Source organism: Haliaeetus albicilla, chromosome 24, assembly GCF_947461875.1.
Source record: "Haliaeetus albicilla chromosome 24, bHalAlb1.1, whole genome shotgun sequence".
Taxonomy (NCBI): Eukaryota; Metazoa; Chordata; class Aves; order Accipitriformes; family Accipitridae; genus Haliaeetus; species Haliaeetus albicilla.
The window spans coordinates 5,243,432-5,270,408 of NC_091506.1; the positions used below are offsets into that span (position 1 = coordinate 5,243,432).

The 26,977-nt window shown below is 49.3% G+C and overlaps 2 protein-coding genes across 2 annotated transcripts; one reads left to right on the forward strand and one right to left on the reverse strand.

Moving 5' to 3' along the window:
* The first annotated feature begins 487 nt into the window (after positions 1 to 487).
* PROK2 (prokineticin 2) lies at positions 488 to 8,712 on the forward strand. Its single transcript, XM_069811842.1, has 3 exons — positions 488 to 599; positions 4,184 to 4,309; positions 7,762 to 8,712. The coding sequence occupies exons 1-3, from the start codon at positions 513 to 515 to the stop codon at positions 7,885 to 7,887; spliced, it is 339 nt and encodes a 112-aa protein (XP_069667943.1). The 5' UTR covers positions 488 to 512; the 3' UTR covers positions 7,888 to 8,712.
* Positions 8,713 to 19,689: 10,977 nt separating this feature from the next.
* On the reverse strand, positions 19,690 to 22,393 carry GPR27 (G protein-coupled receptor 27). The gene has a single exon (XM_069811843.1). The coding sequence runs from the start codon at positions 21,896 to 21,898 to the stop codon at positions 20,756 to 20,758; it is 1,143 nt and encodes a 380-aa protein (XP_069667944.1). The 5' UTR covers positions 21,899 to 22,393; the 3' UTR covers positions 19,690 to 20,755.
* Between the last annotated feature and the right edge of the window lie 4,584 nt (positions 22,394 to 26,977).

Genomic DNA, 26,977 nt, shown 5'->3' on the forward strand with positions numbered 1-26,977 from the left:
AACCTGCTGTGGGCTGTCACCCCCCCCAGACCTCCTGTGGGCTGTCACCCCCCCACACCCTCACACCCCCAGAACTCCTGTGGGCTGTCACCCCCCCCCCCCAGACCTCCTGTGGGCTGTCACACCCCCAAACCTGCTGTGGGCTGTCCTTCCCCCCCCCCCCCAAGACCTGCTGTGGGATGCCACTACATTCTCCGGGACACCCCCCCCGCAACCACCCCTGGGACTTTTCCTTGAACTGCCCCCAACCACCCACCGCCCCCAGCAACCGCAGAGTCCCGTCCCGTCCCGTCCCGTCCCGTCCCGCGGCCGCGCAGAGCTGCGCGGAGCCTTCCGCGGCCGTGCCAGGGCGGGGGGGGGGGGTGACTCACTCTACCGCCGGCAGCCCCCCCCCACCCCCCTACCCCGGCTTTATAACGGGCTGGGGCGGCCGCCGCGCCGGGCTCCGCTACGCCGCACCGCGCCCGCGGGGGGGGGGGCGGGGGGGAGCGTAAGGACCGCGGGCCGGCAGCATGCGGAGCTTGCGCGGCGTTCCGCGCTCCGTGCTGGTGCTGGTGGTGCTGCTGTTGGCCGCGGGGTACGGCGCGGTCATCACCGGGGTGAGAGCCCGCTGGACGGCACCGACGGGACCCGGGGGGGTCGGGGGGGGGAGACCTGCGGTGGAGGGCTGGGGGGGGGGGTAGGAGGTGGGGGTCTGTCTGCTGTGGGTGATAGAGGGATGTGGGGGGGGGGGGCTGCTAGGGCTAAGGGATGGCTGAGAGCTCTCGGGGGTGGGGGGGGGCTTGGGGGGGTCTGTCGGGGGTCTGGGTGGGGTGAGTGATGGTTGGAGTTGGGGGGCTCGGTGGGAGAAGTGATAAGCGGGACGGGGAAGGGAGGGCTGGGCCAGGGGATGAGGGATGCCAGGGTTTGGGGAGGGAGGGGGGGTCTCTGGGGTGAGGGGTGCGTGGAGGTGGGGGTGTCTCTGCGTGATGCCAGGACTTGGGGGGCTTCTGGGGTGAGGGGTCCGTCCATTTGGGGGAGGGATGCCTGGACTCGGCGGGGGGGGGGGGATATGTTCAGCCGGGTCCGTCAGTGTGCAGAGACTCCAGCTGCTTCTCCAGGGCTGGAGGCTCCCGTCCCGTCCCGTCCCGTGTGTGTCCCCCCCCTCGCTGCTCCCAGCCCCGGGCTGCCCCCAAACCTGCCCCGGGAGGAGCCGGCTCCGGGCACCGCACTGCCCGCTTCTGCACCCCGAGTTCCTCCAGTTCCTCCAGTCCTACCGCTTACAGGGCAGGCACCGGTATTGCAATCATCGAAAAAAACCTGCCTTTTTCTTTTTTCCTTTTTTTTTTTTTTTTTGACTATGACTCTGCTGCTTTTTTTCCTCAATAGTCACCCATTGCAAATGAGTCCCCTGTTATTGTTATTGTTGTTTTTAGGCTTAAGATTTACTTTGGTTGTGAAAATTTTTTTTTTCCCAAAGTCGTTATTTAACCCAAAGCATTGCATCACTCTTAAGTAAAATGATTTTATTTTTTTTTTAGTGTTTGCTTTGGATTAATAACTCAGCACTTGCATTCCTTCAAGAGCTTACACGTCTTTTGTAACCGTCAGAAGTTGTAGCAGCAGCGGATTACTCCGTGGCTGTCCAGGCTCCCTGTCTGGACTTCACTGAAGTCCATGAAACAGCTTGTAGGCATTTCTCTGGGTGTCAGATCAGGACTGATTAATTTTCAGAGCAAAGAGTGTGAAGAAATTTTTTAATATTTGAGAATTTCAAGTTCCTTTTAAGTAGAAATATTTCCGGCAATGGAGGACCAGTTTATATAAGTCTGTTACTAGAGTTGTGGCTACACCTTTAAAGCATAATTAATCCATTAAATAAAGTAATGGTGAAGCACTGAATAATAGATCAAGGATAAAGCAGATTCAAAAAGTAAAAATAGATTAGAACTAGGAAATGTTACTTTATTAACTACTGCAGTGCATTTCTGCTTAAAGCACTTTGATGCATTTTTGGCTTCTGATGAATGGGCAAATCTCAGATGAGAGCTGACGTAGGTGTTCCTGTTCCCATCCTCTGAGCCTGAAAGGTGCTTTTCCTTTGCAATTTAAGGACTTGTTTCAAACCTTCCTCAATTCAGTGGTGGTTCATGTGCTGACTTCAGTTGTCTTTGGAGCTGGCCTTTCACCTGGGACTTTTTCCTTGAGCTGAATTTTCCACAAACCTGTGTTTAAATGGGGTGCTGAAGAGGAATGTCCTTCATGTTGTGTCCTGTGAAGGTTAGGAGTAGCGGCACGAATTACACATTGCAGATAAGGTCTGGGCAGGAGCATTTGGGTTGAATATTTTCAAAACTTGTCATACATTTTTGGAAAGGAAGCCTTAGAAGTTCTGCCAGATGTATAAATGTGTGTGTGAGTTTTAAAACTAAATTTTTCAGCACGGTGTTCTAGATACCCTTGCATGCCAGGACATAACTCAGACCTGTTTTGCGGCTGAGTGGTACTTCACTCCAGGACTGGTCCCACAGAGATGGATGGGGTTTGAGATATACAACTGAGAAAAAAAAAGGGAGTCAGGAGCTGACTGGTGAGGAATAGCAGAGCCTGTGACTTCAGCTGAGCAGCGGACACCGGTGTGCCAGGGGCAGCCAAAATCACTGGACCTGCAGGTTTTTTGTGACTACAGCAAAATTAGACCATTAGAGTGCTTTTTTTTGAGAGGGAGAGAGAGGTTAGAAAATAACCATTATCTACCTGGCAGGCTGTAGTGGTCATTTTATGGTCGTATTAGTCTTGTAAGTGAATACTCTGTGTGATCGGGCTCACCTGTAGCACAGAGCTGTCTGCTTCGTGAAATGTGTGTTTAGGAGGAGTGCTAGCTGTTTGGGTTACACACACTATTTAATGGCTTGACCCTAATGCAACAGCTTTTTCCTAAATTACTGGCTGATCAGTAAATACGTATTTTGATCAGGCTTCTGCTGGTTGAACTAGAATATTTACCCAGTAGAGTACAGTCTAATGGCATTTATCATGTAAATCCCGAGGTAAGAGCTGTAAGTTTTTTTCCTCAAGCGAATGTTTGTTCTGATATGCAGTCTTCCCCAGAGCCGTTATCATCTTTTATGTGCATTTTTACAAGTTGCCTGTTTATGTACTGCTGACCAGTGCCTTTGGTCTGTCACTCCTCCTGTCAGACATTAAGAGAGTAGCAAGTTAATTAAGCTTACCTTTTGGGTGTAATTAGAACCTTTAACTAATGGCATTTCTCATTGGAGAAAGGAGACTGTTTTCTTGCATTAAGTTCGTATAATAAAAAGTCTGATAAACTTTTGGTTAAAAAATAGGCAAAAGATGTGCAGTAACCTGTTTCCAAACCCTAAGATGTCCACTGCTCTTCATGGTTTCTGGGTTTTTTAAAACATACTCAGTAGTTTGCATTTTGGTTTGTGCTTATCTAAGCTGTATTGGGTAAGTGGCTGAAATATTTCCCCCCTGCCTTGCAGAGGAAATGCTACCACAGTAGCATTTCTGGGATGCGGACACTTATGCAAAGGTTTTTCTATTACACTTTTAAGACCTCTTTTAGTTACGTGTAATTCTAGATAAGAACCACAGAATCCATATTTAAACTTCTATTTTAACTACTTCCACTTGGACTTCTCTAATAAAACTATCATGCAGTCTTGCATTTGCAAAGGCATTCAACCATAAGATATTATCATAAGAAACTAGAAGGAATAGTCACTTAGAAGTCTTTAAATTAATAGAAAATCTCCTATCTTAGCTACTCTGTAAGACAAGATTCCTGACTGTTTGGTGCGCTTGGTCCTTGCAGCTGCCTGAGCTCACCCAGGCTCCGATCCGGGAAGCAGAATGGGACGTGCCAAGGTCCATCAGTGCTCACAAGTTGGGACTGTAAATCACTGTCTGTCCTGGATTTGGCCCTGAGCAGCTCTGTATGTGGTCATGGCTTTAAACATCCCAGGCTCAACTCTGAAACATGCCCGCCAGGAGCCTGTACGTTCAGATCCATGGGAGATACAAGTTTTGCGAATCAGCCTTAAATCCTCTTACTCAGCCTTAACGAGCTATCGTAACTTGTGGGGTGCCAGAGGCAGCTTTCGAGCACCCGATCTGCCCTATTTCTGGAGCATATTTATTATTAATTTTATTTGCCTAATGCTGTATTGAACTCCAGGCCTGCGACCGAGACCAGCAGTGCGGAGGAGGGATGTGCTGTGCCGTTAGCCTCTGGATCCGCAGCCTGCGAATGTGCACGCCGATGGGAAATTTAGGAGAGGAGTGCCATCCTTTGAGTCACCGAGTGAGTATGTCACTGGGGGGGCTGTGGGACCGGAGCTGGCAGGGCACAAAGAAACAGGAATATACTGCACTGTACGTCACGTTGCATAAAAACGATACGTGGTGAAAAGGCGGGGAAACATCCCATGCGTTATGATACCCAGCTATTCGCATTTGTATGGAAATAGCACTGCAGGTACCTACGTAAGAAAATACATTACTGTCAAAATTATGCTGAAGGGAATCCGAGGATGAAAGTACTACAGAATTCCCAGATTGTTTTCTTATTAGTTTGTTGTTGCTGTTTTGCATCATTACATGATCTGAAACAGCTCTAGCAGTTCCCGAGCCCAGCCCTGCCAATGCCTACGTGTGTGAGCAGGAGCATAGCAAATGGCACCGACCTCGGTGGAACTGGGCGAGATCCCATCACAAGCATAAAAATATCACCAGCTGGTGTTGGGACACCTGGTGCACCACTGCAGCACGGTCCCTGCCGTCAAACAGCAATGTCCTGATGTGCTCCAGAGGCTGAGAGCCACCGGTGCCTTCGAAAGCCATTGAGAAGGCGTTGACACACGCTTGTACTTGAGAAAAATCGCCACGGGCTCTCTTTGCTTCTATTCTACCTATGAATTTCAAATATATATGTGTGTATACATCTATACACACACATATATATGATACTAGTTGCATATTAGTACCTTATTATGTGACACACTATTATTAATATAATGATATTAACAAATACATTTATTTAAAGCCACATAATTATATGTATATTATAAACCACATATATTATTTGTAGTATGAAAAAGGCTGCTTATTTATAAGTAATACAGAAGACTGAATGGGATGTTACCAAGGAGCTTGAGAACTTGGTGGTCTTCAGAGCCATCCTCAGGGAAGAGTATGGCCCAAGAGTCATCACATGTGAAAGATATCAAGGCAATAAACTTACATTATAAACGTGCAGCTAGTTAGCTGCCTCTCTCACTCTCTCATCCAGTGCCTGGCTTCTCAGATCAGTATCTATGGTATATTTTCTCAGTTTTAGGAAGTTCAAGGCTCTGTTCCGTTACAGTTAAATTTTTAAATCTTCTGTTGTGATATTGGGGACCAAATTCTCGTTTTTACTATGTAATGTAGCAGGGTTTTCTTGTAAGGGCTCTTTACATTAACAGGATTCTCAGGATAAGAGAAATTGTCTTCTAGTTTTTTGGGTTTTTTTTACGAGCTTATTGCTATTGGGCAATAATTTATACTGTCTGATATATTTTAAGCTAATTGCCTGCATAAATACAATCAGAGAAGATGCCTGTCCACCCCAGACTTACAGTCATAGTCACTGATGTTTATAAGCTTTATGAGGTTAATTTTAGATTTAGATTCCTCACCCCGCTGCTCCTCACAACAAACACAAAGCAAATTGATTTACTGTAGTATGTGAAATTAGGTATTTTTAAGGATGGAGAGTTTGCTCAACGGTTCCTCTCCCCTCGATATTTGGGTAGGGGGCAGCTGGGAGACCAATCGCCCTGAGCACCAAAACCTTTCCTTTGCCTGCAGGTCAGGTACAAAGCAGCCACCACCACGGCCATGCCACCACCTTGGGGACCTCCAGACGAGCCTGGAGATACCCTGGGGACGATGGCTGGGCAGTTGGATTTCCACCTTCTAGTTTCCTTCTCAGCGACTAGATGGCGTTGGCTCGATGCCGTTCCCAATCTCCGTTGGCATTGCCGAGGCAGGGTTTGCAGGCAGGGTCGGGCGGGCGAGATTTGGCAGGTCAGCAGACTGAGCTGGCAGCACAGGGGTGGCTTTGCTGCCGCTCTGCACCTTCCACGTCACCCCCACGTCTCTCCCAGCAAGTCCCTTGTTTTCTTTTCGCCCACAAACCCCCATTGCCTCGCGCTCATTAAAACCCGGTGCTGGGCACACGGCGTGGCAAAGCGTGCACCGGCTCAGCCGGCGATGCCAGCACCAGCTGCGGGTACGTAGGCTCTGCCTGCGCAGGCAGAAGCTGCGCGCCCCGGCAAAGCGCCCGTCCTGCGGAGCTGACACCCGCCGCCTGTCCCCAAACCGGTGCGTTATTAAGCCACGTCTTCAGCGTGGGAGTCCCGCTGAAAGGAACGTTTCCTCGCAGCGAATGTAGCCTTTTGAATAAATCACTTGAGCTGTCGGAGGGCTGAGAGGTACCTCTGAGTCAGCCGTACCAGCCTGAGGAGCTCAGATTTTTTTTTTTTTTCTGCAGTGCTGTGCGTGGGCACCCGAGAGGTGTGATTCCCATGGGGAGTCCCCAGCACCCGTGGTCGGTGGCCTCGCCGGGGCAGAGGGGCCGTGGTGGGTGGCATGGGGAAGCCCACGGCGTCCCTCGCTCTGGGGTTGCTCTTCAGACGGTGCTGGGCAGGGGGCTGGTGCTGGCCCAGGGCACTGCAGGCAATGTGAGCCCCCCGCTCACCCCCCCGTACCTGATGGGGTGTCACTGGAGTGGGCAGGTCCTTGGTGCGATGCAGGGGGAACATGTGGGATTTTCTCCCTTGGACTTTCTTAAAGAGAAAATTTGCACACCGACACGAAACAATCCTGGAATATTAAAATCGCAGGCTCAAAACACCCAGAAATCTGGAAGTGAGGGAATCAGAGCTGCCTGCCTGGCTTGCAGCAGTGGCTTTATACCTCTGCGCTTCCCTCGCTGCATCCCGACGGATGCTTGGTGCGTGCTGCCGGTCGGCAGCGCCGCAGCTCCCGGCCATGCTGTTCCAGCAGGCTGTCCTGCTGGGCTCGGCTCATGTGCTGGCAGAGGCACGGCTCCTGTAAAAGGCAGAGCTCGTGATCGAGTTGTTAACGAGTGTCAGCACGTATGCACATCGTGGCACAATTAAATTTGCGTAATGCAGTCCGTATGTGTGCTCCCTGCAACACGGCGTGGCTGGAGGAGGGTGGAATGAATTCAGAAACCTCTGCCTTGCGGTGAAAAGGATCCTGCTCAACGGGAGGGCGGGCGAGATGACCTCCTGAGTCCCTTCCAGCCTGAATTACTACGGGACCCTGCGGTTCCCGGGTCCTGCTACGCGGCTGACAGGCTGCTCTGTGCCGTACGACAGCGCAGGAATCGGGGCAGGCAGAAACCCCTGCACAGTAAACACCGCAAAACGTGATGCTAAAGGCTGGTGTAGTTTCACAACAAACTCCTTTGTGAAACGGGAGTAAATGGAGAACATGTGTCACAGATGTAGATTTACACAGCAACACGGACTGCTATATTTTGCTCTTAACTGTGGCTTGACCGGGAAATGCGATGGGGTTGGCTTTGCCATCTGCTCTCCAGCCCCCATGCTGCAGCTTGTGGGGATCTAACCGCCGTGGAGGGAGTTATCCCCGTATCCCCACTCTTCACCCGAATCCACCCGCCCCCCAAGCACCACGGCTGCTGTGCCCCCCGTCCCTGACGTCCGTGCTCTTTGTCCCCAGGTTCCCTTCTCCGGACGGCGGATGCACCACACCTGCCCGTGTCTCCCCGGCCTGGCCTGCGTACGGACTTCTCCCAGCAAATTCAAATGTTTACCAGACTTCAGAAAAGAAGATGTCTTTTTTTAGCAGGAGCTATTCTGCGCTACAAAGAGCCACTCGATGTATTCTTTTTCTTGTTATTGTGATGAACAAGGTACTTGCCAGGGGGAACCCTTTACCGTACTTTCCTTCCTCACCAACATTAAAACTGAAGATGAGATACTGTGTTGTAGTGGCCAAGGTTTTCACGACTCACGGTGGCGGATGCTTTCATTTTGGGGTGAGCGAAAGGACATCTGCTAAAGCAATATTGCTTTCTGAGGGCAGGAGCTTAACGCTTTCTGAACCGTCTCGTGGCCTTCATGGTTCCAGCTTAACCCCAGAATGAAAACATCCAAGATTATTGTCAGTTTTGGAAAATTTTGGCCACTTTTTTACATTTTGGAATGCCTGAATCGAACACAGAGTTGAATAACCGCATAGTGTCAAGCATATGACAATTGCCAAAACCCTGTATTTACATTACATTTCGTATCTTTATTAATATAACTGTATTTGTAAGTTAGGCGCATCTCTAGGGTAAAAGTTTAACCAATAGATGTAGTTTTTACACTTTTTAAAAGTGGCAGGTGGAACCAAAGCATTTCAATATTCAAAGCATTAAAAGATTTTGTTATTTTAGTATTCTAAGATGAGAAGAAGTTGTTGTTACTTGAGTTGGTGTAAAACTACCTGATCGTCTCAAACTATGTATTAAGATGTAGTTTATATTAAAAAAGGAACCCTGAAGTTTATTGTAATGGGCTGCCTGACTTCTTGTATATGTATCAAATTTGCTGTGTAAAAATTCTGTATCAGAATAATGGCAGTATATGATCTGATTTATTTTAATATTATAACATTATTTTATCATTGTGGTTTTCCATTTTTATTCAGTGTAATCTGTTATCACACACTCGATTCACCCAAGCTAGCAGAGCTGCTTACGGATAGCTTAGCAAAAGATTATGTGCCTCTGGCTGCTTTTAGGGAAACTCAGCAGTTTACAAGGCATGAACTCCTCAACCAAACTGCAGTCTTAGACGATGGAGGAATCTTGGTGTAGCTAATACAAGAGGTTTTTCTTGGCACGTGCCTCAAAGAATCAACTTCAGCCCAGCAAACATCAAATTTGTGGGTTTTCTATGAAATGCTGTGCAACTTCATATTTACTTGTCATGCCTGGAGCTGGAATTCCAATAGTTTGTGTGAGTTTCACACATTTCTTGCTCTCAGACATGCAAACATATGCTGGAACTGGAGAAGTGAAGTCATTCATCTTTCAACAATCAGTGCTTTGCTGCTGATGACGATGGGGAAGGGGGGAGAAAAGTTAGCATGCTTGTATTAAGCCAAACACCTGTATTACTTAGAGAAGATGAGAAACATCCCAGGGAATTTACCAGGTACCTTCCGCTGGGCTCCACAGCCTCACTGAGGAGACAGAAAGGAACAGCTGGACTTGTTATTTTGCCAGATCCTTGTGGATCCTCCACATGTTAGAAAAATAAATGTCTTGAGAGACAGGATTGCATCTTCCTGGCTCAAGACAGCCCAACCCCAGGGCTCTATGTATTTTGCTTCACCCTTTGCGGTGGCGATACAGCAGCTGTGCAAGTGGCAACAGACTCAGGTCCTGTAGGAAAAAAAAAAAAAAGTCTGAGGTGCCACCAAATGGTAATTTTATATGTGGTTTGCATTAATGTAATCAGGTACAAAGTGCCTGTATTAGATCTGAAGTCTTAGAGGCGGTCATCGCTAACCCAAAGGGCTGAATTGTGCTGGTGAAAGACCAGCTCATTCCCATGCTAATGCAGTGACACATAAGCACTGCAGAAATCCCCATAACCTGGATTTAAAGACTTTTCTGTCTTTTTTGCTTTTCTGTCCATGTCTACCAGTATAAAATTAGCTTAATACCATGGACTTCAATTTACATTCAAAGGGAGAATCAAGAAGGAAAATAGAAGCAGCCCAAGCATGTATGTGTCCCATCTCTTGCTCCATTCATTTTTACCAAAGCACATTTTCTTGGTGCTCGAAACGATGAACCATAGCAGGAAACGCCAGCCCTGCTTCTCATCTCCCGCTGTCATAAATCACCAGTGACTCCACTGAAGGTAATAATCCTGGTTTGTATCATTGTAAATGAGTGGACAATTATATCTGATGACTGCCTTAGACCTGCCATGCTGAACTCCTAGGAGAGTTTATCAGAAAAGAGCAGAGCAGCTTTGTAGTTGTAATTTGTGCCAATTAACTTGTGGGATTAGGCATTTATCTGGGTAATGAGAACAGCCCCAATTACACGAGATCAAAGTTCACACCATCCATAGGAGGTCAAAGTACTCGAGTCCTGCAGATGCTCCTGGACAGGGCATTAGGAAGGTGCTTCTTTGAGAGAGACTTTATCCTGCACTTGCCTCCAAGGGACTTCTCCGCACCTTCCCTGCCGCAGCCGCTCTGCCTGCTGCGGGAGCGTGGCTGCTGGCACAGAAGAGCTAAAGGCAAAACCTCACTGTCCTACATCCCCACTACATTCACTTGGCAATCATTATGATGATTCCCCTTTTAGTAATTTAATTCTCATTAACTGACACTCACAATGAAGGTTAGTTGATCTGAGAGATCATTTTGGAAGGAAGATTAAGCTTTTGCATCCCAATTCTTTCCTAAACTCTGTCCTAATCAATTATCTTTTCTCCTGTCCTGGGGGAGATTTCCTAACGCAAGCACACCTGCAAAGCGCCTTTAATTTCTTTCTGCAGTGGAAGGGGGGGGGAGCCCTTTGCTTTACAGTGATAATAGGTAAACCAGTGACCACAAGAAATATTTGAAATGTAAATGACCATGCGTGCCCCTCTGCTTTTCCCTTGAGCCAGCTTTTGACTTGAGGGACACAGCAAACTGGACTCAATATGAATGATGGAAAAGGTGGCCAGCCTCGAGCCGGCTCTGCCGTGAAAGGTTTTCCGCAGCCCCCTGTGCTGCTCATTTTGCCTCAGCATCACCCTGGCAATAATCCCAGGTCAGGACCAGCTTCCCCGCCTGCCTGGGAGGAAGAGAAGGGGGCAGGCCCTTGCAAGAGAAATCAGACAAGAAAAGAGAACAAAACCCGTGCAGCCCTGGAAACACCTTTGTGAAAGGGAGAAGTCTCGTTCTCCAGTACGCGTAGCTTGTTAGGAGAGAGCCTTGTTTAAACGCTTTCCTTTATTCACTTCACTTAGGAGATCCGTGCCAACGTTTGGTTTAATTTTATTAATATTGGAGTAATATTATTAATTATTAATAGAAATGTGTGCATTAATTTTTAATATTATATTAATATTTATGTTGCAGATATGCTGTAGAATAATGATGATATCACACAAACCTGTAGGACTTTCTGTGTTTATTACCAGATATTGGGTTAACAGAGAGCCATTTCGGGAAAGGATACCACCACATATAATGAGTTGCTGCCTTAATTTGATTACATGCTTATTAGGAAAGGTGAAACAAGGTGTTTCAGGTTTGCGGGTGCACAGCTGGCTGAGCAAGCACGCACCTCTAAGCCTGAGGGAGCTGGAGGGAAAGCTCTGTTGCTGAGCTGGAGAAAACCCAGCTGAAATTCAGTCTCATCTACATTCTCCTGCCCACAATTTCCCCCTGGGAAATTTGGTCACTTTAAAAAAAAAAAAAAAGTTACAAAGTCTTTGAATGAGGGGGTGAAACAACATAAATTCTCCTGGTTGTGTGGCAAGTAAGACTCAGATATGCATGAGTGCTTGCCTAGGAGACAGGTCACCCTACGTAGCTGAAGTGAGGCTGCTTAACACAAGGTTGAAGATTAGTTTGGTGGTGGAAAAAAGAGGCTGGAGCAGCACATGGGTCACTCTAAGGTAAGAAAAAATAGGATTAAGGTTGGTTTTGTTCCTTTGCAGGTGGGCTGGAACCTATAGACTTTTTCTTACCCTGTAACTCGAGTGAGTTAGTTAGGAGATTTTTTATAGCACACCTTGTCAAGGGGTATTTTGTTAATTTGTGAGTATGACCACAGGCAAGGTCCTCACTGATGCCTTTCCCCTGCCCAGTAGCTCTCGATTTGTTATTACTGCACAGATGGATATTCAAAAGAAACAGAAGGTGCTGAGAATCCCTTGATTTAAACAAGATGTCTCAGGAATTTGATCTTGACAATGTGTAACATGTTTTCCAGAAGGAATTAGAAAATTGCAGGAAGAGAAAAGACTGTGCAAATACAAGAGGATTTTGATAATAGCAAAATCAATGCGCCTTTCTTTATTACATAGATATGAAATGCCAAACCAGCGGGGGTACAGCTGTTAGACTAATCAATAATTCTGAGCACAGGAACGGAGATGAGTTTAGTGCACATCAAACATGCAGCAAATCACCTATCATTTCTCAAGGAGAGGCTTGAGTGCAGGCAGACCAGCCCAGTGCAGTAGGATACATCTCAATGATTTGGCAGGGCAGATTCCCCCGTATCATCCAGCTGCCTCGGAGGATGGTGGAGCCTTTGAGCCGCTCTGCCCGGTCGTCAGGGCTGGGAAAGGCTGAATGCGAAGGGCTGAAGCCGAGTAAGCCTGCTGCACTGAAGGGAGGGTGGATGGCAGCATGTTTCATGGCAAGAAGTACAGCGCAGGGTAACAGCAAGGTGTGCAGGAAAGGAGGAATGAGCAATATAACCATATAGCACACTTGTAAACACCCCCATGGCAGGGGTTTCCCAAAGGTCTGAGTGTAAGACAGCGTAGTACGGGGGGGGGAAATGAATGCCCGCACAATGTAAAAATGACAAAAAGCCTCATCTGCAACCCCCAATTTGCCTGGGAAACTGGGTACATGTTAATTGTGTGCCAGGAGCACCCAGAGCATCCCAGATCGATGCTCCTTTATACCATGGCACCAGATATCAGCGTGTTACAGGCACGTCGCTGTTCCCAGAAAGTTACGAATCTCATAGACCAGACAAAGCACGTGTCTGTGCTGTACGTGGTGTGTACCCACACCACTGCAGCCTGAGCTATCCTGGGATGCATAACTGTCCTGTGCTGTGTCCCAGCAGGCGGCACGGGAAGGATGGGCTGTAGCTGCATCCCTAGAAGAGCCCCACAGACGTGAGTGCAGGGACTCCCGTGGGGCTCCGCACTGCACCGCGTGGGCAGTGTATCTCTTCTCGGGCTGGGAATCCCACTCCAGCCTCCCAAATCCCAGCACTGTGCCTCTGCCACAGCATCACAACATGTGGAAAGGATTTAATCTGGTTTTAAATGTAATGTGGCTTTGTAAATCCCAAGGCTGTAATGCAGTTCAGAAGCAGGCTGAAAATACGGCCTGGTTCCAGCCAAGTGAGTAGGGCTGACCCTTCTTTATTTACTTTTTCTCTTGTACATGTGAGTGCACTCATGTCACTTCATGCAGACGTTTGTGGGCTCTTTCAGTGCGAACGGGCAGCCGTGGCTCTTGCTGCAGAGTTCACAAACGAGTGAAGCTGCTATTAATTTCAGGGGGTGTGAAGCGGGGCCCACCCTTTATTTACTCCTCGAGGCTACAGTGGAGCCCAGGCAGCAGAGCACATCTCTTAACTGCTTTCATGGGACCTGCCAGAAAGGCCAGCTCAGGCGAGGCAGCTGCAAACATGCTCACTCTTTCCAAAAATTTCACTGCATCCTGTCAAATTAGTAGATTCCCCCCCACAATTTCTTCTCTCACATGGGTGAAACCTTGACAGGAAGGTCCCCCACCCCTTTAAATTCAATGGCAAAACTTCCTGACTGTGGTGGTATCATAATTTTGACTCCCTCCCCACCCTGGTTTCATTAAACTCCCCAAAGTTGCTAACAAACCTTTCACACATTGCAACAGAGCCTTCAACTATTTGGATTTGGTTTACATCAGCACTTAAGCTCAGACAGCTATTGCACAAATGGAGAGTAAGAATAAGTCCGGCTGGCTGAGACTTTAGGATCTTGGGAAGGGGGAAAATAGCGCTGAGACCCCCATCCCCACCGCCAGCACTGCCGGCAGGTCCTGCAGAGCCCGGCTTCTGCAGCATCCTTCATCGCCCTGCCGGGAAGCACTTTGGTGATGCTCAGCCTAAACGTGTCCCTCCTTGCTTTCACGCCGTGGCTCCCAGCTATACCTCTGCCTGTGATTCTGCCAGCTCCTTGGCTCCGGTGCCCGCATTCTCCCCCTTTAGTCACACCGCAGCTTGGCTGAACATATTGCACGTTCATCCGCCTTCCTCCACACCCAGATGTCTTCTGCAGCTCTGCCGGAGCTCACTCCCTCCCCGGGGCAGCCCGGCTCGGTGGGCACCCGGAGCTGGTCCCTCTGCCCGGGGCCACTGCAGCCCCACGGCACCCGGGGGACCGTCCCCTCTCCTCCCTCGTCCTCGGCGCAGCGTGCCGGGGGACCTGCTGTGTAGTGTGAGCGTGCAAGGCCTAATGAGGGAGGAAAAGGAAAAAAGCCCGGCTGATTTACTTGACTATCAAGCTACTCAACGGTTTCCTTTCCATCACCCTCCTGCAAGCACTTGGTGACAGATGGGGACAGATTGAGTGGTTCGATGGAGTGAGGTAATATTCCACTAAATCATTCCTTCCTCTCGCTGTCAGAAAGCACCCAGACTTCAGCCCTTCCTTCTGAATCTTCCCGTGTTTCCCTCTGTGGATTTTTTTTTTAATGACAAAGCCATTTTAGCTCTACCTCTGCTGAAATTTCCAAGGGAAGCAAGCACTGGTATTTATAAGGTATGATAAAATGGGTGTTGTAAAACAGTTAGGAAAAGGAAGGGGTGAATCACTGCGAGACAGAGAGGGTTCTGGTGCTGTTTACTAGTGTTTCTGATTTCTTTTCCTCCCTGCGTGCGTGGGCTGAGCCCCAGACCCCGGTGCAGGACCCCGGCCGGGCAGGCAGCAGGCGCCTGGGCAGGTGTGCCGTGGGCAGGCACGCAGGCTCACACTGCACATCTCACAGATGGAAGATCCATTTTTTTTTCCCTGGATGATTTGTTCCAATGGTTAATCATCCTCACACAAAAACACAGGATTTTTTTTTTTTTTTTTTTTTTAATGACACACCAGTAAATAACATTCAGAAACTTTAGGATGGGCTTTCTTTTCACTGGGCGATCTCTTGATTTCTGCCTACTCTACTAGGGCTGTGATGACTGCCTGAAATTAACTGGGACTTCATAGCTTCCCTGTGCCCTTGCAAGACTAGCTTTGAACTTGAAAGCCTCCTACACAAAGTGCTTTGCGCTATCAACCTGGTCACGGTAGAGGTGAAAAATGTGGCACTGAAGAAAGTGGCTTTCCGATAAATACATCCACAGTACAACCATGCATGACTCACAAGATCAAAGACAGAGTGCAAGTACTGAGGTCATTAAACATGAATAGAAATACAGAAATGCAACAGCTTGCATTAAAGGCTTAGCTTGACTTTAAAGTTAAGTGATGAAAGCTTATGTAGTCAGTGATTGTTCACCCGTGATAATGCTCTGCTCTTGCCATCAGTAGTTCTGTGCTCTACAAAGGTAAGAATAATTAATCATTTTTCAGATAAAGTACCGAGGTGTGGGGCAGTTAATGACTTGCACCAACTGAAAATAGGCTCAGAGATGCTCAGCATCATCAGCTCTAGGGAAAGTCAGAGGGCCGCAGATGTCAGGCCTGTTGGAAAATCAGCTCTTGGTCACCAGTTCTACAACCGACGAATGAGTAAGGATTTACCCCACACAAGGTTCTTCACGAATGACATGGCATCAGAGGCCACCAGCATAAAAGGAGATTTGGGGTAAGACGTCCATCAACACAGCCTCAGCCCAGTACGACTCTGCAGCAGCTTTTAAGAGACCATCTTCACCGACGGTCTTTCTCTGATGGCTCCATTTCTTTGAGATGTCGTATACTTTATAATATTCTGATGCTTAAGAACACCATAGCATGGGAGATACTTCCTGGTTTGTATCACAATAGAGTTAATTGTAGCCTGTGCAGTGTTTCGAGCAACTATAAAGGAAGCTGTGCTAAAACTGAGGATTTTAGGGAACCTCTATTAGAAAACAGCCCCCCTGCCATGTTTCTAATAGTTTCTTGATTTGCAGCATAACTATCTAATAAGGTTTCTGGGGTATTCTGAAACTGCACAGAATCATCTGATCTGCAGCCTAAGTTAATGAAGTGCCTTGAGATACTTAATGTCGCATTCTGCCAATATGTGTCTGTTATTCTGTCCGGAGCCACTTCTCTCAGGGTGGTTTGCTGGCAGTTCTGAGCAAGGGCAGCTGCTACAGGGGAGCAAAGTGACTGTGCTTAACCGTGTGGGGCTAGTGGCAGAGGTCCAGCCAAACTCCACGCATCCTTTGCTGGGAAGGGAGGGAAAATGCCAGCTTTGCTCTCCTCTGAGCTCAGCACAACATATCCCAGGGCAGTCCCACAGCATATGGCAGAGCAGCCTTCTGGAGGTGTAGCTGTATCACATCCAGGTAGAGCCCCGGGAAAGAATTGTTGCTATCGGCCAAATTCCTGCCCTTTTTCCTCAAGGCTACTGGCTTCACACCATTCTGGGAGGCAGCTTTGTCTCCCCCGGTGCAGATCTGGTACTGGAAAAGCAAATGATGACAGCTTGTGGGCTACGCATCTCCCTGCTCATCCTCCACCTCGAGCACGACCTCTGAATGAGACCTTTACCCAACAAGATAATTTGGCTGGGGCCAAATATTTCAGCCCTTTTCCTAGCAAACTCTTTCCAAATGTAACAGCAGAGCTAGAAGCACCCCACAGTACTCCAAGCATTTAATGTTGCAAATCGGACATCGCCATAGCCACTACTTGTTGAGATTTCAGGCCAGTGTCATTTTTCAAGCTGGCCTGACATTTAAGTTCATGCTAAAAACTCCACTGACTTCAAGATTTGGACTGGGAGCGTTTACAAGGAATGTGTTAAATACCTGGTGAGTGAGTGAAGACGCCAGCAGCAATCAAGATTTTTTCCAGAGCAGCTCCCAGTGCAATTCTTCACCACAGAGATGCAAAAGCAAGCGCACCATGACCTCTGAGCCAGACTGCGGAGAATCTCTGGGGGAGATGATGTTGGTATTTCCTGTGATACTCAGCACTTGTATGATAGTTTTCCATATTCTGGGCAACACATCTGCCTGGACGGGTATAGAGAAGCCTCAATCTATATTCTGGTCAAGCACAGGTAGATGGAAGAGCTGGGAGAGCCCCACTGCCGTGCAGCTCACCAAACCCTCCAAGTACTTTGCATTTTGGTCAGTGAGGATGGGGAGAGGGGTTCAGGCCATCTGAGTTTTTGCAAGTGAGCCCAGGACTTGCACAACAAGCTGCAATAGCTTCTCATGTGGATGCGGGAGGTAATCATCACCCAGCTCTGAGTCTCAGCCATTAGCACTTCTTGAGCAAGGCCAGCAACACTCTGGTTTTTGGATGGGCAGCTGGGGGTATGGAGGGTTACAGCTGCTCCTCACAGGTCCCAACAGCATCAGCAATGGCTCCCTGTGCTCAGCCCCTTCTCCCTAATGTTATTTCTCTTGTTTTGTTATCCTGAGCAGGCTTTCATCCTCTCTGACATCCTTTCTCTGATCTTGGTCAAAGCACTTAATCTCTGCGACCCATTTTCCCCATATGCAGACTAAAGGATGCTGTGAGAACATGCTAATGCTGTGCTTTGGAAGTGCTATTTTTTTTGCCGCTTTCTTATCTCTTCTCAGATGTCAGAAAGAATAGTTATCCTCTGGTGCCTCTCCAGCCCTTTCTGTTTTTTCATACTTTCTTGGTGCTCTCTCAGCCAGCAGGATAAACTTGCAAAGTGGTGTTTGTTGGTGTGCCGGCACCAAGTACCATTTCATTTTCTGCCATGTGTTGGTCCTTGATATTTAGTTTCACATTTTCTGGAATGAAGCCCTATTGTACAACATTCATCTAAACCCTGAATTAAAGCTACTGGAGTTCCTTCTCTTTTGCACTAGCGTGGCCAGGATCATAATCTGCCTGACATTACAAGTACCTAAAATATAAAATTAACTTCAAATGGTGCTGATTCTGCCCTCAGAGTACATCAGAAGTCCTGAGACAGCCCTGAAAGCTACATGCAAGCAAAAGGCAGGGTATACAGATAATCTTTTTAAACTTTTTGGTATCCTTTTGCTGTAGCCAGTGTTATTCTCGGTCATGGATGGGTCTGGTTGCCACTGATGGGTTGTAGCAAAGCATCTGTTACCTTCAGTGGCTAAGAACTGGACTTACCCATCTAGCGAGGGCATTGCCAAGATGGGGGATGCCTACGCACAGATTGGCATTCAATACAGCAGCGTGGCTAAGCTAAGTCTAAATAAAAACCATCGGGTCACCCAAAGGTGATTTTTTTCATCCCCCGCATATATGATTGACTATACAACTTGTGCTTAATTTTTCTAGAAGTGAAAAATCTGGTCCTTGCAGCTTTTAAGGAGGTTTTAAAATAACTATTCTCTCATCTCTGTGGTTTAAATAGAATCATAACCGTACTACTTATAGCTGGAAGAGAGATAGGATGCCAAAATATCAGGCATTTTTAATAGAGTAAAAGAAAGAAAACATTGGCTTGGGTACCAGCCAGGATTAGGAAAAAGAAGGCAAGATTTGAGGTAGAGATCACAGTTCTGGGCCCCTGCATAGGAAGCTTCTTAAATTTTAAGGAAATATGATTCCACAAAAGTTGGAACCCTGCTGAAAAGGCCTAACAGTAAAACAGGCATGTAAGGTATACTTGGAACACAATTCCCAGCAACAGCATTGACACCTTGCCCCTAAGTCTTTGTAATACAACTCTGCCCCATTACTTTCCAAAATTCACTAAGCTATGATCTGATATTCCATGAGGAAAATATAATTAACACTGATAACCAGCTTCTGCTGTGTCCTGAAGTTCTTGACAGCTTTCCCTCTGTACGCAGATGCATTTTCAAACAACTTTGGAAATGATCATTAAGTCTCACTTTGTTTTCAAGATAGCCCATCCACGGTCACGTTTCTTAGCCCAGCTCTGGCAGTATCAGTACAGCTCCATCCTCCTCCTGCCTATCTTCTCTGCAGCTATACCAAAAGCTGAAATTGCAAACTTCTCCTTACGCGCTTCAAGAAATGTTGCCTCTCTGGTGTTCAAATCGGAGCTGGGGGTGGAAAGCAAGATGTAAAATCAAACCAGACGCTCCACCTCATTTCATTCCCTGCCTAAACCTGAAGCTGCCACCCTAGCCCTCTTCTGATCTGCCACACGTGTCCCTTCTGTGCTCACGTCAGAGTAAGGACAACTATTTCTCAGCTAATGTCTAACAACTTTGGACTACTCTCTACAGAAATACTCTTAGCACAGACGCAGACTTCTTCATGGAAACTGAGCTTATCTCTGTCATTTTGTGTGTGACTTGCTCCAGCACTGTGATGTAAATGTTTGTAAATGTTACATGATACATCAGAAAGAAAGCCCGTCAGGGACAGCTTCCCCTGAGATGGCTAAAAACTTGTGTCAGGATCCTGCCATCAGGCTGCTGGTTAAAACACTTTCAGAGAAGTTTTTGTAGAACAATAAAGCAGGTTAAAATGCCATGCTTAATAAATGTAAATTACCTGTTAAGAATATAGTTTACCAATGAGTACAGTATTAACCAAGCCACCATGTCAAAAACCTGCTTTGCCAACTAAAATCAGCAATCCACAGTTCCACACTCTTTTCTACCGTTAACAGAGGAGCGATTAGCTAAAACAGAAATTTGGTTTCAGTAGACATGTGCTATTTAAACCTGTTGCCCATCATGAACTTAAGTCTTCTTAAAAATAGCTTTAGTCACTTTTATTGGTATAAACACCTAAATTGAGATCTAACAGCAAATAAGGATTGTGCTTGTCCATAATAACCTCAGCTGTGAAATCTACTCAGACACAAGACATACAACCTTCCACATACACAAGTTATTTGTCAGCAAAGCAGAATGCTGCCATTCTGAAACAATTACATACAGTAAAGGTTTTCAATATTTTATTAAAGAAAACAGTCAAAATGTACAAGTATTACCCAGGTTTGTAGATAACTTCCTATAAAGGCAGTAAAATATGAATTTCAATCTAGGCTTTAAAAACTGCTATAGTTGATTATTTTTAAAGTTGATATTTTAAAATCACGTTTCACAAATAGTTCTGAAATATTACCAAATGAATAGTGCAACAAGAAAATTGAAATTAGTTCTACACTGTTTGCATGTCAAGCAAAAAAGTTATAAGTAACTGCTTCAAATACTCAAACCATTTGAGAATGAATGAACCCAACAGCTCCTACCAAAAACTGACTTCTGACCACATTAGGAACGTCCTCTTCTTGTTCTTCACTTAAAATCAAATAATAATAAAACAACACCTCTTGAGGTCATCAAAAATAACTTTAGTATAAAATTGTCTTGGCCCTTATCAAATATTATATGAGTAAAATTGTTAAGCCTTTATCAAAACAGACAGGAATAGGGAAACAAACAAACAAAAAAATGTCATGGCCTTAATCCATATCTGTTGGAATCATGTCTAGAAATGTTAGAATAAGCAAGACCAGAAACTCGGAGCCCTGTTTTGTTTTTAAAAACGACACAACCACAAAGAAAAACAGCTTCTTACTGCCTAAGGTTTGGGGGTGTTCTGCTCAAGTACCTGTTCCCATAGACAGCAACCTGTTATGTTCTGAAGAGAGCATACGCAAAATATAGAAAAATAAATAAAATAGCTTCTTACAGCCTAAGGTTTGGGTGCTGGGCGGTGGTTTAGTATGTCCCCCACAGGTCCCACTCTCTTGAGATCATATGCAGAAACATGGAAAATCACATCCACCTTTCTTTTTTAGAAAAAGAAAAGCCCCCCTACATCCCAAAGCTCTTGAGATCGCAAAGGATGGTGCCCTGGGTGCTCTGGATGCTTTGGCAGCACGGGAAGCGGGCTCGGAGACAGACCCTGAGCTCCTTGTTGAAGATGAAGCAGAGGATGGGGTTGACCCCTGCCTGGGCAAACGTCATCCAGACGGAGGTGGTCAGGTAGACCTGGGGGATGGAGCTGGCCTTAATGAAGACCCGCAGGTAGCAGGCCACAATGTAGGGGGACCAGAGGAGCAGGAAGAGCAAGGTGATCATGTAGAACATCTTGCAGAGCCTTTTCTCCATCTTAAACTCCTCCAGCACCAGCAGCCTCTTGATCTGGCTGTGGGTGGCCTGCCTTATGCCCACGAGGGTGGGCGGCGTGGGCCCCCTGCCGAAGCCGGCCGTCCAGTTCGCAGCCGCTTGGCCGGTGGCTCCCGGCCCGTGGAAGGTCCAGTTCTGGCTGATGGCCGGTACCAGCTGGGCCGGCTTCATCTTGCGGTGGCCGTGGATGAAGAAGAGCAGCTTGATGTAGACCAGGTGGGTGGCGGCGATGACGGCCGCCAGCATGAGCATGAAGCCCAGCGTGTCGTTGGCCTTGACGTAGCGGTGCTCGAAGATGCACTGCTCCTCCTCCCGGATGAACTTGTAGGTGCCCACGTCGAAGACGGGGGGGAAGGCCATGGCCATGGAGAGGGTCCACACCATGCACACCACGGCCAGGCAGGTCCAGCCCGTCATGCGCTTGGCGTAGAAGCGGTGGTGGGCGATGGCCATGTAGCGCGTGACCCCCACGCAGAAGAGCAGGAAGGCGGCGTGGAAGCAGAAGAGGACGGCCAGGAAGGCCAGCACCTTGCAGCTGAGGGGCCCGTGGGGCCAGGCGGCCCCGCTGCGCACCGACAGCATGACGAAGGGGAAGCAGGCCAGCGAGCGGAGCCCGTCGGCCAGGCAGAGGTCCAGCAGCAGGTAGTACGGGGCGCGGTGCAGGTGCCGGTCCTTGAGGATGAGCCAGGCGAAGAGCACGTTGCCCGCCAGGCTCACGCAAAGGATCAAGCCCAAGGTGGCCAGCTTCAGCCCGGAGGCGCTCAGCAGGCCGCCGGCGCTGGGCAGGTGCGGGCTGCTGCTGCTCCCCAGCTCGCTGCTGTTCGCCATCGGGTCCTTCCTCCTCCTCCTCCTCCTCCTCCTCCTCCTCGGCGCCGCCGCGCAGGCAGGGCCGGGGTCTCAGCGCCGCGGCAGCGTGCCGGGGCCGAGGGCCGCGCCGCCCGGCGCCCCCATCCCCGCCGCCGCCGCCGTCCTCCCCCCGCCGCCGCCAACGCCGCCGCCGCCGCCGCCCCGGCCGCTCCGGCGACGCGGGGCGCTGCTGCTGCCGCCGCCGCCGCCGCCGCTCTCCCCGCGGGCCATGCGGATCCCCCGCCCCGCGGCCGCGCTACGGCCGCGCCCGCCGCCGCCCCATGGGGATGCGCTGGGGGAATTGGGGGGGACGGGGGGGAACGAGGAGCGGAGCAGCGCGGAGCCACCCCCCCCACACACACCCCCTTACCGCCGGCGAGCTGCTCCTCCGCGCCGGGCGAGGGGGCCGGGCGAGCCTGCGCACAGCGGCGGCGGGCTCTGCCCAGCTCCCGCCGAGGACAATGGGGTAAATCCCCCTCCCTCCTTCTTCCCTTCCCTCCTCCTCCTCCTCCTCCTTCCCTCCGCCCTGCCTCCGCCCCGCGCAGCCCGGCCCCTTGCGGAGCGCGGGGCTGAGTCACTCGCGCAGCGGCGCGGAGCGGCGCGGAGGTCCCGCTGCCGCAGCGGGGTTTTGCGGGGGGGCGGTACCGAGATATGGGGCTCGGAGGTATGCGGGGTGAGGGTGGGCATCCCTGCGGTGCTGCTGCGGGTTGTAGGCGATGGATGGATCCGGCTGCATGGCGCGGGTGTGGGCGTACGCCCGTATACACCCGTGTTGGTGCGCGGATCTATCGATCCGATGGATCCATACAGCAGTGGCACACCTGTGGCACGCTCACCGATGCGCTTTTGCTAGATTTAGCCCTGCTGAACGGCCATTGAACGCTCTCTCTTTCTGCACGCAGGGGAGGCAAGTCCAGGAGCGCCTGTTGCAGCAGATTGTCCGGGCACGCCGTCCCTTGCTGGGGAAGGAGCTTTGCAGCAAGCTCGCGTGGAAGGGTGTTTCAGCGTGAACACCAAGGAAAAGCTGCCTCTGCAAGTCAGGAGCCTGACATTTGGGGCCTGACTGGGGTTCCCAAGAACGGGAGGGGAGCTGGCAAAATGTCCCTAACCCATGTGGATGCTTTCTGCGTTTTCTGCTTTGTGCAGGGGCTTACCACCTCCCAGGCTCAGTTGCACGGGGCCGGGCGGGTTTTTGTGAGCTGGGTAAAACACCTTTGGCCTGGCTAGCACAAAGCTTCCGCTGATGCACCCGTACTGTTGGTGCGGGTTTATAACGGGTAGTTTAATTAATGTAGGCCAGGGAGGCGCAGATCCTTGTCCTCTCTCTCCCGCTTTGCCATCCATGTGTATGTAGGGCAAGGCCTCTGTGCGCCTTGTAAGGCACGCACCACCGCGCGGCCCTGGGCTCGCTGGAGATGCTAATGCAATTATCGTACTATTACTGAGTTTCCTTCATGGCCTCTTGTGAAGGACATGTCTGAAATCCTTTTTGAGCATTCTATTAAAAGCCATCAGTAAATTCAGCGTTATTCCAGAAACGATAGCAATTAAATTGCCTGCATCAGCCCCAAAAGCAGATGTCGGTGGAGCAGCTTTTGAGCGCATCTTTCTGGCTGGTTTCAGAAAGTCTCGCTGCGTGTGGCGGGGGGCAGGCACCGACCTCGATCGTGCCACCAGACATCCAGAGCAGCTCTGCTGAACTCCTGGCATTTAAACAGCGGTGGCACCAAAACCAGACTTTGGCCCAAAGACGTGTTGAGGGCAACCTGTATCACATGCAGGACTTCGTTTGCCCGTGGATCTGGTTTGTATCTGTTATTTATTGCTAGTGTTGGGACAGCAAAGAAATCCTGAGAGGAAAAAAAAAAAGCGGCAGATAATTGAGACTGCTTTTTGCTTCCTACCAGTACATCTAAGCTGTTTTCAGTTGTTAGGTTTCTCCTTTGCACCCAAGTTTTACTGCGACAGAGAATTGCCCACGGGTTGTTCAGTGCTTTGTGCAATTTTCAAGGCGTTTCTCACATTCGTGCGGTGACTTGAGTGCCGGGTGCGCGATGTCCCCTCGGCAGCCCCGGCGCCAGCATCGGGAGCGATGTCTTTCTGGAGGAGCTGGGGACACCACAGCGCCTCGCTTGCCCCCGGTGCAGCGCGGGTCCGCGTTAACAACCTCTCCCACGGCAGGATGCCAGCAGCCAAAGCGCTTTGCCAAGCACGAGTCCGAGGATCGGTTGTCCTTGGGGGTGCCTGGCTTTTCAGAGGACCAGAGGAGACCTCATGGCCCATGTTAGCTCTCTGATCTCTGCCATCAAGTGAGCAAAAGGGAGTAACACACCTGCTTCCCTCCTCTGTGCCTGCGGGTAGGGTTTCTCCTCTCCCTGAATGCTTGCCAGCGCAGCTGAGCTGGCTCAGGAGCTGCTGTAATTCACTGCTATCTTGCCAGGCCAGCAGCAAGTTGCTAGCTCATCTTTCTCCCACCTGTAGCGAGGGGAGAGCCGGCAGGGAATGGTGTTTCATCCATCTTCCCAGGCCTGCCCCTCTAATAGAGCTCTGTAGTGCTATAGGCAGTGTGAGCCAGGAATTTGGGGCCAGCTTCCTTGCAAGGCTGGCCGAGAGGCGTGACGCTAAAGGAACAGCCAAAAGCAATGGAGAAAATAAGGGGCAGGTGGGGGGGGTTCATACAGTCTTCATGCAGGCAGGCTCCTTACCTTCCAAAGGGGCTGGCGTGGGGTTAGACCCGCCAGGCTAACTCTGGCTGTTACACTCCAGCCCTTGTGCTGATCTCCCTGCCAGGGGAAGAGCCCTCCCTGCCCCATGCAGGCATGCCTGCACCTTGGGGTGCTTCACCTCTTCTTTGCATCAGACCCGTCAGGTTCCACCAAGTTGCTTGCCCAGGCTGGGTCTCAGTTTGGACATTAGGACGGTGCCACGTTTACAGTATTTGACTAAAAAATGAGAAATGGGGTATTTTGTAGCCCCTCTGCTTTTGCAGAGCTGCTCGAGGAGCTCTTCCAGGTTGCAGGGACTGTGGTGCCTGGGGAGGTGTCCAACGTTGAGTCAAAAGGAGCAGCAGGGACGGCCCCGACATCCCCACAGCGAAGCCTTTGCCCTCGGCGCTGCTCGGCTCTGCGGTGCGCTGACGGGCATCCAGCCCCCGGCCGAGCGGGAGCACCTTTGTGCACGGGTGTACTCCTGGACACGGCACGGCACTGAAACAGTGGGCTCCTACCTCTGGTGCCCAGGCAGGGGCTGAAAACACTGGGTGTATTTTGATTTGGGCATAGCCAAACAAAAGCCAGATCCATCGCAGCAGCCGTGGGGAACAGGTAATTTCCAGAGATTGTAATGAGTGTGTTAAACTATTTCCCTTTCTCACTATAATCACTTTCACAAAACAGGTTTAATGAAGAGCTATTCTCTGCTTACAAAATGGTGCTGCACAGGCTAGATGGGCTCCTCTGACCTTTCAATGTGCTTTACTTGAATTGGCTGCCTCTTCATGTTCTCCGCTCACTGCCTTGAACAGGAAAGACAGCTGAAATACAGACTCTTACAGCAAGTACTGTGGCATATTGCCACCTTTCCACCAGTCACCGGTATTCTTCCTGAAACCATAGGTATTTATTATTGGTGGAGGTATTTGTGTTCTTGTGTCTGGGAGCTCTGCATAACGTTTCTGGAAAGAGAAGTGACCTGTATCCGTGGTACTACTGTAGTAGAAATCAGTTTTATCTCTGGTGTAACATAAGGGAAGAAGTAGGAAATGTCTGGACATGCCTGAAGGACAAACCCAGACCCCTCCGTGGCCGAGACACCAGCGGCAAGCAGGACAGGTGAGAGCAGTCAGCCAAAACAATTTTGCCGTCACAGATAATTCAGGCAAGGAAAAGTTTTCGGGCTTAGTAATCAAGGAGATGGAAAGGTCAGTCTGGAGCAGAAAGGGATAACGGAGGCTTGAGTCGGATGCTGGCACAAGAAAGGTTTGGATCCTCCTTCCCAGCTTCCTGTAATTCCCAGACAGCTGTCCGGATGACATTCGCTATTTGTGTTATCTTTGCACCTAACGGAGTGAGTCAGGGACCAGGGTGCTACAAAAGCAAAACAAAAAGCTGTCCCTTTGCCAAGGGAACTTAAAATCCAACCCTGAGATGGGAGAGAGAGCCGATAGGAACCCTGGAGAAGGGGGAGGACGAGCGAACAGCAAGGCTGCAGCCTAAGGAATGGCATTGGTGCAACCGCGGCTATCACTCATCCCTGCAGAGAGAGGAGGGAGTGCAAGGAGAGAATGAGGTGGGTTTGTGGGTGTTTGCAAGGATTATGATAATACTTTGTGACAACAACAGAACAGAAGATTACACATTAAGGTAATGTTTGGGCAGCGGCTAACATGAAAACAGTGTGAGAAGTTTTAAGTCTGCAAAATTTACAGTGCTACCCAAAATAACTGTTTTGCACAGGAGTCATGCTTGCCCTCTGTAATCGGGGCACAGCCATGGTACATGCTAGTGAAATGAAGACAGATTTAAACCAACGCTGTGAAACCCCTACCCTACCTCTTGCTTGCAGAGGGTCCAGATGTCAGGTTGGGGATGGGGAACTGGGGACTGCCGTCAGCCTGGGAAGATGCATGGGTGGGCAAGCAGAGGCCAGATCTGTGCCCAGCAAAACACCAATGAAGCGTTTTGGGTGTGGTTTTGTTCACAGAAGTATTAGCGCAGTCGTGCAAAATGTACAGATGACACCAAAGTGGATGAGAGTGTTAATGTCACTGTTGAATCCCGATTTCCTGGATGGCAGCAGAAGATCTGCAGGCAAACAGTCACATAGATGCATCTATCTGGCAGAGAGGTATCTGACAGCTAGCTATCACATTTTTCAAGGGCTTATTCCTAGCTGTTTAATACTTCATATGCTCTCTTGGGGAGGGAGGAGAGAAGAACGGAGGAGTATATTTGGCACAGCAGGGAAGTGGACTCGGGTCTTTTCCATCCCTTAGTGCTGTGCTGTTGCAGAGGGAGAGAAAGCCTCCTTCCACAGCGGTACTAATCCTCCTCCACAGTGAGC

Bases quoted from the DNA above. Each gene is read 5' to 3' on its own strand.
- GPR27 (XM_069811843.1), bottom strand. From the start codon at position 21,898: ATGGCGAACAGCAGCGAGCTGGGGAGCAGCAGCAGCCCGCACCTGCCC.
- PROK2 (XM_069811842.1), top strand. From the start codon at position 513: ATGCGGAGCTTGCGCGGCGTTCCGCGCTCCGTGCTGGTGCTGGTGGTG. The intron at 600-4,183 runs GTGAGAGCCCGC...ATTGAACTCCAG, and splicing joins ACGGCGCGGTCATCACCGGG to GCCTGCGACCGAGACCAGCA. The intron at 4,310-7,761 runs GTGAGTATGTCA...CTTTGTCCCCAG, and splicing joins GCCATCCTTTGAGTCACCGA to GTTCCCTTCTCCGGACGGCG.